Source organism: Armigeres subalbatus, chromosome 2 (assembly GCF_024139115.2).
Source record: "Armigeres subalbatus isolate Guangzhou_Male chromosome 2, GZ_Asu_2, whole genome shotgun sequence".
Lineage (NCBI taxonomy): Eukaryota > Metazoa > Arthropoda > Insecta > Diptera > Culicidae > Armigeres > Armigeres subalbatus.
The window spans coordinates 231406963-231421908 of NC_085140.1; the positions used below are offsets into that span (position 1 = coordinate 231406963).

Here is a 14946-nt window from a genome sequence, read left to right on the forward strand (position 1 = left end):
TATGAGACCTTATAATTTTGCAAGCTTTTCTTACAATATTTGTTTGTGAACTTACATTTTTTGTATAAGAATCTAACAATTTCGCATAGTTCTTATACAGGTTTTGGTAGTTTCGTATACAGAATTCTTAGAAAATATAACAGTCGCTGGTTGGGTGTACCAGCAGTTGTCACGAGATCGGCTTCAGTGCACTTCATCTCTTACGGGCGTTACGACAGCGGTTAGTATCAGTTGAGTTGCCGTTGCTGATGCGTTGGAAAGTACTCATGCAGCAATCACACGTCCAGATAACATTTTGAGACAAAGATATTAGTTTACCTTCTCATAGCCCAACGCAACTACAATGGAACAATCCACCGCAGACGTCTTTGCAGACTATAAAAACAATTTGTTTGCTCAGAGAGCATTTGCGACATATTTATTGACACTCCATTATTGATGGTGGGTACGGCTATACTAAAATACTTTATAAACAACTTGACGACGGACTATTTACATGAAAAAATGTTGGTTATTTATATAATCAAATTATCGCGGATTATATGAAGCAGGAAGAATTATTTTACGCAATGTTTAAAGTTTAAAGTAACCAAAAGTTCCTTTAAGGCTTTGGTCCGATTTGCGAATTAAAATCAAATCAAACTTAAAAGTGACAGTTCAGAAATTATGAAATCCCCCGCTCATAAGAATGACTGGTGCTACCCAGCAAGACCACCAAAACATCTATCAAATATGATTCAATATCTGTCAAAAGTAATCTTGCTCTGCGGGCAGGGTTATTTGGAAATTATTGAACTGTCAATTTGAAGTTTAATTTAATTTTAATTCGCGAATTGGACCAAAGCCTAAGGGTACCTTTTGTCGCTTGAGCAGCTCAGTGGAGCTGATTAAGCGAAAAACTTACTCTTAAAGGAACTTTTGGTTACTTGGGTTGTTACCCGAGCAGCACACATGTGGTATAGAGGGTTCTGTTACCGATATACAACTGAATCCGGTTAGATTTGAGTTTCTTTCTATTAGTTGTCATGTATTCAGGCTATCTGAGCTTTGGTTGAAAACGGTGATCCTATCTAGCAATTATTACGCAAAGCTTTCGAATGTTCGACGGTTTCATGAAATACTGGCAGTACTACACAATTTTGATGGTAAAGCACGGGAAATGGTATGTTTCACTTGACCCAGGTCGAAACATTTATTTCAAAATATGACGAATTTTCGCAAAATATAGAAGCTTCTGTTTTTGAGCCAAAAATTTGAAACGTCGTTTTTGAAAATTAGCAGATTTTTAGTATTGCCTGTATTGCACGAAACCGTCGATATCATCTTTATTTAGTAGATGTTGGCTATATATTTATCAAATCCATTTGAAAAATATAGATCATATCACAAATGACAGCGTAATCTGTAACCGAATTATGTACACAATAAAATACCATCCGTTTGACTGAAATTACCACAAAGTTTCTTTGTTCAACGCTGTCTTCATGCGTTCGAGCTGTGCTTCATTTCCTTGACTTTCGGCTTCGGCTCGAGCTTTGGCAAGCATGAGACCGTTTTTTCGAGAATCTTCCTCCAACTGTTCTCTACTGAAGGTGAAAGATGTGCTGCAAGCAAAAAATATAGTAACGCATAAAAATGATTGTTGATTGTAAATTAATAAATTCATATTTGTATGATCATACCTTATGGCGAACACTTGTGCTATTATTCCTAGGGCCATAAACACCATACAATAGAAAACGATTGTCCAGTTGCTAACCTTTCTAATGCCTTTTAGTCCGTAGTATGAATCTGGATCCGGTTTTCGATTATTAACAGTATTTGGGTACCAATGTCTGTAACGAATAGCAAACAAGCATGTTGGAAAATGTGTTAACCAGATAGAAGATGAGATTGTGGCAACTGTATGAAAGCTCATGTTAACGAGATTGCAATATCGTATGCTGCATTAGAAAGTAAATGAAGCCACTATGATAGCGATATTATCCAGTGAACCAAAATTACATTTCAATTATCGTGCCAGGTGAGGCATCATCGGTAATCCGATTACAGCGTTAATATGGCACCAAAGCTGCGCTATTTCACAGCATAGTAAGGCACTCATAAATCTCCCTCACCCCAGTTTTCGCCAACTCATTTTTAAACCTTTATTTCTCGAAAACTGTGAGAAGAAGTGAAGTGTAGTGAAAAACCCACTAAATTCTGAAGGGATATTAAATTGGCATAAAACTGCTAATTAATGGAATAATTCGAACCGAAAAAATATATGTAGGACTCCTTGAAGAAATATGTTCATTATCACGGGAAGTAATTTCATATGCTGTGGACAGCTTAGTATTTTGAATATTAAACTTGTTCGAAGCAACTCGATGAATTCGAATGTTGGTAGGAGAGGGGTGTATCCTTAACTTAATCTTCAACTGTTTTCAACAACTAGTTTTCAAGAAATGAAGATTTCAAAATGGGTGGTCAAAAACTAGGGTGGGGCGATTCATAGGTGTCTTGCCCTTTGTCCATTAGAGTTGAGAAGTAAGATTAGTAAGACAATAGCTTCTCGCAAGTTTTATCGCATGCAGATGCAGCATATTATGTATACAGGAAAATCAGGGAAAAACGCAGTAAAGTCGTAAAGTTGAACCCGATTTTCTGTCTGAAAAGTTCTAATATTTACATATAATTTATGAAACTATTGACCTATTCCACAAATACTCAAAGTATATCATCCGATTTTTTTTACATTATTTGATGACCTATTCGGGTTTTGAACTTCTGATCAATTTGTTTAGAGATTCGTATTTCATTATGGAAAGCTTGGAAATCGGCAGAACACTAAATTTGATTACAGCTCGGCGATAAAGTTTATTGGTAAACCCAGTAACTTTCACAACTTTTTAAATACCATCTAATTTCTTTGATTTTTTGCGATTTTTTGTGGTGTTATCTCATTGTTTCATTGACACTAAAGTTCTTAATCGACTAAAACCAAAACGCGTACATAAGAAAAAAACCTGGATGTAAATCTGGGTGTAAACGAAGCTATTCCCAACCTGAGATGAGATAAGACATCTAGTTGTCCTTTTTTGTAACCACTTTGCTGTCAGAAAAGACCACTTCTAATTCGCCGATTTGACAAACGCCGGCAAGCATCGCGTCGCGTTTATTTCCAGACGGGTATTTTGTTTTAGCTTTCGCCGTGTGACTAGTAGTCGGGCACATTGTCATAAACAAATAAAATCGGTCAAATTAATTATTTCCTTTTTGTGAACGTGAATCATACATAAAAAAATGCCTGATTAAATTATGCAAACAATTGCAATCATGAACTACCGTTCAAAGAGCAAGGATTTGATAATTAATAGTTGAGGCACCCCTCTCTTATTAACTGTATAATAAAATGATATTGATTGTATATATCACAAAGAACCATGGCTCCGTAAAGTGTTATACACGCCTGAGCCTACCAAATAAACGAACTTGGAAAAAAAAAATAATAGTTGAGGTTTATTCGTTTTGTTCTCTCCTAGTCATTCAAGAAGAGATGGTCACACTGCATTGTTCGTCACAAGAATCGTGGTGAAAATTGTGTGAGGGCATTCAGCTTCGAGTTGTCTTATCTCATCTCAGTTCCCAACAAGCGAATTAACATTAAATATTCAATTAAAATGGATGGAATTTTACAAAATAGCACTGTTCGAATTTATTTCGATTTAAAATTAATATAAGTTCCATTGAACGTTGCGTTTGTTTGCATGCCCCAAATATGTGCATGAAAATACATTTTAAATCACAAAAAAAACTACTGTTTATTTGCTGGACGAATAGCATTCGCTGCCCACAAGGAGACCAAATTTTTGAAAAGATCAATGTAAGCTATACACAGGAGGAGCTATGTTTATTCAGGTGCTCATCATGCTACAACAATAGTAAAATCAAATGCGGCTCACCAACAAGCTCACCAAGCAGTCTGCTATGATTTACGTCGCTTTAGGTACATTTTTGATTCAAAAACTATTGCGGCTAGTTTGTTAGTTTTTCACCCATTTTTCATTTAGTTTCAATTGTGTAAATTTTCGTAATAATAATAATCATTTTTCGGATGGTTTCGTAGGTATAATAATAAAATTACATTTACCTAGACACTAGCTTGCAAAATTTTTGTTGTTTCCTGTAAGAATTTTATCGCTTAATGCATAACATACGGCACCAGAGGTAGGTCAAATAATTTTTAGTCATTTATCATTTAGGGACGATTCAAATATGACGTCCACTACTTTTTAAGATTTCTAGACCCCCCCTCCCCCCTCTGTCACGCTTTTTTGTATACCTAGTATATGCAGTGTCACAAAATCTTAGACCCCCTCCCCCCTAAAACCTGTGACATCATTGTTGAACGACCCCTTAGCTAATTTTTCAATGTTCGACTTAGATTTTTTTTTTGCGTTTGTGTATATTTGCACATAAGTATATTTGGAGGGGATACGTGTTTTCAAACCGATGATATTTCGAAGGACGACATCGTTGACATACTGAGCAGGGGTCGCATTGAGTTATTGTTGAATGGACATTCGGACAAGCAGTAGAGCCACTCAAGCTAAACAAAGTGAGAAAGGCTGTTCGAGAGCTAAAGAACGCTGAGGACGCTGGACTATTGGGAATCAGGTGGCCGAAAATCAAAAATTCTCCGATTCGTAAATCAAGTTGACTTTCTATAAGCTAATGTTTTGGAGCAGTAGACCCCAGAATTCCAGTACTGTGATTTATCGAGATGCATTAAGGTATCCGAACCAGACAGCTATTAGTTTTTGATAAACCGTTGCATTATTCAACTGTCAATATCTTCGGCTATAATCACTCTTTCTCAAACGCGCTTGCAAAACGGACATGTCAAAAAAACCTTGTGATAAAATTCAAGAGTTGTGGAAATTTCAAAATGTATGGGCTTAATTTTCCTTTTACGTGTAAGAAATTATAAATATTTTAGAGTGAATCATTCAGCAAAAAAAAATAATAACTACAAATATTCCACTCTTCAAAGGAACGCGGACAAAAACACGAGGAACAGAAAACTACGCATCATCATATTTTGAAAAAATGTGGAATTTTGAAATTTTATTTTAATCTACTTTTAGATATTGATTAAGGATTTTATTATTGATCAATATCAACAACTGAAAATAACAAACAATAGTCAAAGTACCCTGACAAAGGCCGGTTTTGGGAATTAAAAGGATAAAGAAAACTCTAGAAAACACAGATGTGTTTCGTCCACTTTCTTTGCTGAGAGATGAGCAAGCCGAGGGCTGCAAATATTTCTAATAAAGACAAAACACTTTCTTTGTATTTGATTTTAGATTCCTGCCTAAAATATTGAATTTGTTTAAATAATATTTTTGAGCTATTTGTAAGAATCGATGAAAAAACGGGACAAATTGAGGACTTTTTAGAAAACGGCGGGACAGCACAATAAGGTCTAAAAAACGGAACTGTCCCGTTAAATACAATCAATCGGTTATTCGTGCGTTATGCACTTCGGCATCTACCATGGAGGGACCCCGCTCATCTTTCCGCATATGAGGACCGATGAAGTCTACTTGGTTATCGACAATCTTCAAATGATAAAGAATAGATCGCAAGTTGCCTTCGTGTTCAAAATCCTGACTGGTAAAATTGACTCTCCGGAACTTCTCATAAGATTAAATCTGAATGCTCCGGAACGAACAATGCGCCAGCGATATTTTCTGCACCTTTCTCCAAGTAATCGACTTGTATGGCATGAATGAACCTTTCCGTGCTGCTGCGGCTGCCTTTAACAGCATTTATAGGCTTTTTGATTATTTATTTATTTTTGTATATTTACTTATTTATTTAGGTGGTTCAACATCCACCGGCTTCAAAGTCCCCAAGATGGTTTGTGTATTAACAAAAAACATGATTTTACAAAAGCTACATTAACACGTTAAAAAATCTAGCTCGAAGCACGTCTCTTGATACATTAAAGTCGAACACCGAAGCCACAACCTTTTTAAGAAGATTTTATTCGTTCAATGTCCTCGTTTAAATATTTACTATATTCGTTAAGACATTTAGTGGTCATATGAGTGTGTTCAATCCTGTATTTTCGATTACATTTTTCGGGATTGATTGAAGTTGATTTTTCGGTATGCCGCCTTACCAGGACTGCGATATTTAGCCTCGTGATGGGGCTCAGAGCTGACGTGACACTGCATTTTTTGCAATAACCTGCTACGGGTCAGACGCTGTTTTGGGCCGCCCCTAATACTGGAAACAGATGTTCTGTTCATGGTTTGATTAAAGTCCTACCACTCCAGGACTAGGCGAACTGGTAGGGCCTGGTTGCAGGTACATGTAGCTTTTTATAGAAATTCCACAGAGCTCATTGTCAACTTTAACCTCATCCTAGGCAGGCCTCCCAGGTCGCACTCGCCCACTCTTGCTGATTTCAGCAAGCTAAGTACGCAACCCTTAACTGGCGGTCTATTGTCATCGGCAGAGCCACGGAAGCGTAAGAACTGGAACTTGTAATGACCAGAGCTATGCTCCCAGCTATCAACTCACCATTTCGTAGGTGTTGCGGCTGCAAGTAGGACTTTCTATGGTTTGCGTGACCAGCTAAAGTCTTGCAGCTTACAGACACGGCCGAAACTAGTTCTGTACACATTCGTTCAGTCGCTCTGTACGGCCATGAAGCACGGATGTTAAAAGATACGGACTTTCGAATTCTCTTTTGTTATAAAGTTTAATTTATAAACTCCTTTCCTTACAGGAATCTACTACAGTTTTAGAAATCTATATAATAAAAATGAAATGGTCTGTGTTCGTATCCGCATAACTCGAAAACGGCTCAATGGATTTTCTTCATTCCTTCAGCAGATATGTTCGTTATCGTTTCCGACGGGTTTATATGATAATTCCTCATGCGAAAATCATTACTAAAGTCGATTAAATAGTGAAATACTAAAATTAAGATTCGTATGGGAATTTCGCATAGGCAGTTCACAACGCGCATTTTCGTCTACTATGCAGGACAACGTCTGCTGGGTCGACTAGTTATTTGATAAATATGGAAAAATTCGTCCCGCGAATTGAAGTGATATCTGTGTGCAGGGCCGGATTTAGCCGGAAGGAAAGTCCCGGGGCCGACAGCTTGTGGGGGCCCCAAAATGTACAAAAAAAGGTTGGTTTTGGTTCATAATATTTGTGGGGGCCCGGGGCCACGCCCCTTGTGTGTATGTGTGTGCGCATACAAATCTCACTCAATTTTAGGCACTTATCCTTAACGTTCGATGCAGAATCTTGTCCCATTGTTTCTTATTGGACCATGGGCTCAAAAGTTATGGCCAAAATAATATTTTTATAACGCACGAGAAAGACTCCGTCACCGTTAGGTGGATTACCCTGCCTGGGTTTTAATTAATTATTCGATTATGCTCGGATACAACAATGAACCGATATCGATACTAAATTTCAAGAGTGTAAAAATACACACTTAAAATAAATTTCACATCTATGTGAAATTTCACTGAAATCTCAACTATTCGGTAAATAATGTTACATAGGAGAACTGTTCAGCTCTCATATGTCTATGTTCATGTCATATGTTCATCTCAACAAAAACAAAGCAATGAAAAGGAATTTTATTTGTTTCTTATTTATGTATTTTTTAGCACGCATGTAGCAAAAAGTAGTGTTGAGATTGATGTTGTTTTTATTTGTTCGGCGATGAGATGAATATATATTCAGTAAGATGGAAAACGGAACAGTTCATCTACTTGAGTTTTTAACAGCTGAGCAACGAAATCTGTGAAATATATGAATGTGTGCACAAAAGACCAATCCAAAGTTTTATTGAACCGTTCTTTTAGGTTAACCGCTCAAAATTGTATCAACTTTGTTAATTTGAATTAATTGTGATGTAGTTATTTCTCATGAGTAATATTAAATTTGAAAACAATTGCAGCACTCACTGATGTTGTATATTCTCCCTTCCTCCTGCATGGTTTTGTGGCCGAGTTCTGAGTGCTAACTCGTAGTCATAGCTCGACCTGGACTCCGGTTTACTGAGCACTTTGTACGCCTCTAAGAGCTGGACGAAAGATTTGTCATTTGCTTTCTTATTAGCTCCACTTATGTTTGAATCTGGATGCAACTGCAAAGTAGCAAGTTATTGATCATTAAGCCTGAACCACGATTAAAAGTAATTTGTATTATGAAGCGTCTATACTTCTTTGGATAGTCTGATGAATGCTTCCCGGATTTCCTTGGGTGTACAATTGGGCTGCAGCTTCATAACTTCATAGTGATTGGTTTGATGCGCATATCTATTACAATATAGAAAGAACGATTTCACTTTCCCTAAACTTGGAAATTTATTTTTAGTGCAAATTTACCTTAACTGTGTAGTACGGATGAAATTAGCATACAAGGGGTTTCTTGTCAATCTGAGCATAATTAAATATTATGGTATTTTTCGTCCACTAACAGCTGATGATCTGCTTTCTGTCCGGTCTCATTGGTGCCGAGACCCAGAGAATACCTTCAGAGCCTACTACCTATGATTGGTGCTGATGATGTTGAGAGCCGCGTCAAAGGATTGTTATGAAACAACCTTATCGTGGGTTAATCAAAAACTTTCAGCTGACTCTGAATTGAATTGCTTGTGAATTAGTGTATGTAGGTGCTTGTTTGTCAACAACGAATTGCATGATCAAGTTTTTGTAACTAATTTGACATTTCATAGAACTTTATAATATATCGATGAAATTTGCGCTTTGAGCGAACTGCCAAAACAGAGGAAAATGCTTACCATTGCATATTGAGTTGCTACATTCACAATAGGGTGAGACAAATACGATTCGAATAATTCTTGTTTCTCCTTTGTATCTATCTTTTAAATTTTAAACATCCTAAAAAGATACATGAAGTCAACATAATATTAAATCTACAATGTAGTACATTTATTCAAGGTTAATAAAACAAAATATGCTAGATCACTTTTTTTTTGCTGAATTTGCGTTTTAGAAAAAAAATACGTGTTTTCAATTGTTCGTTCACCTAAAAAAAACCTTGCAGGGGTGTCTATTTTATACAATCTCTGCATAAGAACTATAATACAAGCAATGCTATCTTTGCACCGTAATTCCACTGTATAAGATCATTTTATTTGTTTTATTCATTACATGAAAACGCTTTTTTTATCGTTGTGTATCCGAAACGACTACAAATGTAAAACATTCGAGTTTAGCGGTTAACCGCACAGCTGTGTAGAACAAGTTGAAGTGCATCATCAGAACCAGTGCTCCCCGCGTTTAGAGTTTTTTTTTAAAGAAATTTATCATGAGGTATGGCCTTCCGAATCAGTTCTTTATCATGACAGCTTGCGAAAAAAATCTCTCACGGTATGGTACATATCGTATATGTATACTAGGGTGGCTCAAATTAATATGGGAAAAACTTTGTTCAATTTTTGTGATGGGCCGCCCTCTTATTCGGTTCTATTTGATGGCCTGATGTTCTGGACAAAATTTCAGCCAAATCAGTCAACGTTTGGCCAGTGCTAAACTCGTTGGAAGTTTATATGGAAAAATGTATGCAGAAACATCCAAAAACAGTAAATTGCAGCTGGACTACACAACTTATGATGAAGAACTATGATACTCATTCAGATATTGGAGAATTTAATACAGAATGTTATGCAGAAAACCGCGAGAAGATTCGAGTTTGCCCGGCTAAGTTATTAGCATTTCTCTGCAGTGGGGTTTGAGCAAATTTCGTTTCTTTTACCTTTGAAAAGAAATAAATTCACCCCTACAACACTCCAGTAAAATGCTAATATCTTTGCGTAATAAACTCTAATCTTCTCGCGGTTTTCAGCATACCATTCTGTATTTTATTTTACAAGAATTGAATGAGTATCATGGTTCTTGATCGTAAATTGTGCCGTCCAACTGCAAATCACTGTTTTTGGATGTTTCTGCATACATTTTTTCATATAAACTTCCAACGAGTTTAGCACTGCCCAAACGTTGACCGATTTGGCTGAAATTTTGTCCAGAGCATCAGGGCATAAAATAGAACAGAATAAGAGGGCGGCCCATCAAAAAATTTGAAAAAGTGTTTTTTGAGCCACCTTAATGTATACCGAAATGATAAGTGAAAGACATTATTTGTATTTGTATTTAAAATAATCCATCTGACAAATTAGTCTTAATGAATAAAACATATTAGGACACTACATTCATCTTTTGATTCGATTTTCAAAACTTCTGGTTGGTTCATTGAACTCGAATAGTTCTTCCACAGCTGTGAATGCGCGAATATATGCTGCTATCGGCTCGTTGTTCCCAAAAACTGTTCTGTGGAATCGTGGCTGCAGCAATAAATTATTCTTAACTAAATTATCATTCCCTTTTGGATTCAATCCCTGGCTAGGAGACCTATGGTGTTATATATCAATCGAATCAGCTCAACAAATTGAAGTGATGACTATACGTATTTGTTTGTCTGTATGAACAAAAATGTAATACACAATTCTGGTGCTTGTCACTATTTGATTTGCTTGTATATTTTTTTGCCATTGAAAGATTGCCAGATTGCAGTCCGAGGTTATTGACAAAACACTATTTTTGCCTAAAGGTTGAAGCCAAATTTAAAATCAATCTTTTATACAGATATAGCTGGAATATATGTGAAAGTCCATGCAAAAAGTAATAGAAACAAAAAAAAACGACTACGGTCGCTAGCAATTAAAAAATACGTCCGACCCGATTGACGATCAATTGTGCAAGAGGACTGTTTAACTTAAATCAGTCGTAAATAGAGCACATAATTTCAATCATGACAAGTGTGTTACTCCAGTAGATTTTCTGGCCCGTAGGTCTGACACATAATGATTATACATCAGGTTCACTGGATTTTCGATTTAAATTGGGTTTCAACCTTTTATTCAATGCAATGCCAAATGCCAAAAAACGGCCCACCCTAAAAGACACAACTCGTAGTTCTTTACTTAAAATGCAGGGGGCTGAAATATTTCGAATTAAAACTAACGCATTAAACATTTCTGAGAGCGTTAACATCAATTAAGTACTAGGGATAGCAACCACTGCTGCAAGATTGATTAAATTGGAGTTTCAGCTTGCATAGAATTGTTTCGACGAACAATCGAGTCTGGGTATGATGGATGGATCGAAAATACCTTTTTGCCTTTCTCGTACAACAAAGTTGTACCGAAAGGCTATCATTTCACTCCGAGAACGAACTTTTTATAGAAGGCTCGTAGACCCATAGTGTTATATACCAATCGACTCAGCTCGTCAAACTGAGCACATGTCTGTCTGTCCGTGTGTATGTATGTGTGTGTATGTGTGTGCACAAAAGCTAAGAAAAACATTAAGGGGCCGTCCAGAAACCACGTGGTCATATATGGGGGGAGGGGGGGGTTTGCAAAATGACCACGATAAGCCACATGGGGGGAGGGGGGGTGTTGCTCTCGAACCACGTGGTCTTTTTTTATACGAAAAGTTTTTGGTGAATAACAATAGCGGTGTAAAAAATACAAATCATTAAACGCAAAGCGCATCTTAGAACCGATGCCCACGTAGCGTCTTTTCAACTCAGCGTTGAAAAGACGTAGGTGTGCATCGAAAATAACCGGTAACGCAGCGTCGGTCGCAACGTCGATGCGTATCTGCGTTATTTGACCATCTTAGCCTTAGCCCATTTCCATAAAAAAATAAACGAAAAAACAGGTTGCGATTCAGTCTCAATTTCCACAAGAAAAATTGGAAAGGAAAAAACGCCGCGCCACCGCCGCAGATGGTTTTTGGCATCACGCCGCCAACACTTTTGCATTAGCGGACTGCAGCTACAATTTTGAAAAATGTTCATGTTTTTACAATAATCCAAGAAAAAAACTTCAAAAGAATTTCTTGTGGATATTCAGGAAAAATCCAGTAAAGAAATTGCCTGTAAAAACTTTGACTTTACTTCATACAATCCTGATAAAGTGCTGGCATTCCGAATGATTTTTGAACAATTCTCTGTGAAAAATTTTGCTACAAATTGTCAATGAAAAAAAAAAAACAAAACAACTCCAGCGTAAATTCTGAAAAAAATTTCAACAATAATAAATTAGCACTTGTGAAAGCAAAAACTGCAATTGTGAAATAAGAATTTTTCATAAAGAAATCAAAATGTTCCACGAAAAAAGTTCAAATTTTTCATGAATAAATCAATATTAGCAATAAACAATTACAAAAATTTTCACAAAATAGATATTTTTTTCTACACATAATCTCTATATAATAAAAATGAGATTTCCTTCCTGACGATTTAACTCGCGAACGGGTTGACCGATTTGCTAAATTTTCCCCTAATCGATTCGTTTTGGGATCCGCAAGGTTTGTATATACAAAAAGTTAGTGAATTTAACGGGGAAACGTAAAAAGTCATTAAAATACAATTTTTGGTCAGCTTTTGAGGAAAAGAAAACAAACGTACGGAAATTGACCTAGAGTGCGGTGCTGCAAATAGTTAATTGTGACATTTGCAACACCTGGGCAATGCTACATCAATAAAGAGCAATAAAAAATAAGAAAATAAGAAAGAAAAGCAACCAAATTGATAAAATTTTCCATGAACTTCAAACGGGTTAATAAGGGAAAAATGCTTAATATTATTGCTTTTTTATATTCTTTGATAGAAAATTTCCTTTTTATTTCAATGCTCATTATTGATTTTTTCATGGAAAGGTTTTAATTTTTTGTTAAAAAAATATTTATTTTGTTGAAAATTTTGTAATATTTTTTTTCTAATATTGATTTATTTATGGAATGTTTGTATTTTTTCCGTGGAACATTTTGATTTCTTTATGGAAAATTCTTCTTTTATGTTTGTAATTTTTGGTTTTAAAAGTGTTGTTTTGTGGAAAATTCTTAATTGTTTATGGAAATTTTGCATTATTTGTAGAAAATTTGATATTTTTTTATTGCCAATTCCATGATTTCTTTATTGGAAATTTCCTAATTGTTATGGAAATTTTTTAAAATTTTTTAGGCTGAGTTTTCATTTCAGTCGATATCGTATCTTAGAACATCGACTCATGGAAGGTCTTGAAAGTAATAAATGAAATCGCATCGGCTTAATGGACCTGCTGGACCTGCTTAGCGATGCACGGATATATCGCTCAGGACTTGGTTAATCGGATCGTTTCAAAACTCCGTAATATCATGTCTTGGGACATTTTGTTTCTTGACATGATTTTTGATACTTTCGAGGATATGTACTTCAGAGCAGTTTGGCCTATGACACCCGAAAAAAGTACGACTTTTCAGTTCTTTCTATACTAGTTTTGGCAAGAACAAGTGGAAAACCCTAAATATGTACGATAAATCCTTGTAAAAAATCTTCCTGTAAGGGTTAAATACCAAAATATAACAATAAATTCTAGAATACCAAAAGGAACCCAAAGATATTAAAGACTGTAGATTTAAAATGAAAACTTGCATTTTAAGCCAAAACTGTATAATTCAGGCAAAGGAATATTAAGGACATTGTGTTACGGTTCTGATTAGAATCATAGAATCTTGGCATAATGAAGAGAGTTTTGAGATTCTGAATGAAACTTGTATGCACTTAGAAAAACCTTCAGTTCAGTTCAGATGCTTCGCTGAGGTTAATATATCTTAAGAATTTCCAGTACCTCCAGAGCTACGGAATATCCCAAATACTCTTAGGAATCTATAGGGATATTCAGTGGTAAACTTCATAATTATTTAAAAAAAAAAATCACCAATAAAGAAATTAAAAAAAATATATATAGTGATATTTTGGAATATTTCTAAACCATTACAAATTTTTCTCAAAATTTTTATAACATACTAGTCGACCCGGCAGACGTTGTCCTGCATAGTAGGCGAGAATGTGCCTTCCGAACTGCCCATGCAAATTTCGCATAGGAATCACAATTTTAGTTTTTCACGATTTGCTCAACTTTACTCGTAATTTTCGCATTAGAAAATATCATATAAACCCGTCGGAAACTTTAACGAATGTTTCTGCTGAAGAAATGAAAAAAATCCATCCAGCCATTTTCGAGTTATGCGGATACGAACACAGACCATTTCATTTTTATATATAAGATTCGTGAGTTCACATTTTTTTGTTTCCTCCTGATGCATTGAAGGTGTGCGAGTTCTAGATATACTAATACCTGATACACATTACAATATGATAACATAATCAAAATTTTCGAATTCATGAAAATTTATAATTTCCATGCTGGGTTTAGTTTGATTTTGAATCAGTTAAAATTGTCCATCTTCAAAATTGATCGGATAAACCATATGTTTTAGTTATATAAGGTTTTAAAAAAAAATTACTTGAAAAAAACCACGTGGTCAAAGGGGGGGGGGAGGGGGGGGGGTCTGCCAAATGACCACGATAAGCCACATGGGGGGGGGGGGGGGGGGGTTAAAAATCTTCAAAAATATGACCACGTGGTTTCTGGATGGCCCCATTAGACAACTTTTCATATAGTAATCTTTAACCGATTTTCTCGCAACAAGTTTTATTCGATAGGGGACAAAGCCTTGTTGATCACTATTGAATTTCATAACGATCGACCGCTGCGTTTAAAAGTTATGAAGAAAATGGTACATCGAACCATATAAGCCCCACATAAGGTTGGTGTCTTGACCAAATGTGAGAAAGGCAGCATCACCACTCGGTGGATTGAAATGGGTTTTTTCATTAAAATTATCACGGAAACTTTATTAGTTTATTTTGAAACAATTTTTTTTCATAGATGACCCGAAGAGTCGAAAGTACTAAATAATCGTGTGTGCATGTAAGCGTTAGTTTATAAATGTGATCAAAAACTCATTTGCCCATAATCGACAAAAATGGCGGTTTTATTCTTCTTTTAGG

The 14946-nt window shown here is 35.8% G+C and overlaps 1 protein-coding gene across 1 annotated transcript; it reads right to left on the minus strand.

Annotated features, from left to right (window-relative positions):
- Positions 1-1324: 1324 nt before the first annotated feature.
- On the minus strand, positions 1325-8716 carry LOC134216008 (dnaJ-like protein 60). The gene is made up of 5 exons (XM_062695051.1): positions 8409-8716; positions 8243-8339; positions 7986-8167; positions 1683-1835; positions 1325-1604 (listed from the first exon to the last, which is right to left on the minus strand). The coding sequence occupies exons 1-5, from the start codon at positions 8465-8467 to the stop codon at positions 1451-1453; spliced, it is 645 nt and encodes a 214-aa protein (XP_062551035.1). The 5' UTR covers positions 8468-8716; the 3' UTR covers positions 1325-1450.
- Between the last annotated feature and the right edge of the window lie 6230 nt (positions 8717-14946).

Coding starts and splice junctions, on each gene's coding strand:
- LOC134216008 (XM_062695051.1), bottom strand. CDS start 8,467: ATGCTCAGATTGACAAGAAACCCCTTGTATGCTAATTTCATCCGTACT. Junction 8,340..8,408: donor ATCCGTACTACACAGTTAAG/GTAAATTTGCAC, acceptor ATATTGTAATAG/ATATGCGCATCAAACCAATC. Junction 8,168..8,242: donor TCATCAGACTATCCAAAGAA/GTATAGACGCTT, acceptor GCTACTTTGCAG/TTGCATCCAGATTCAAACAT.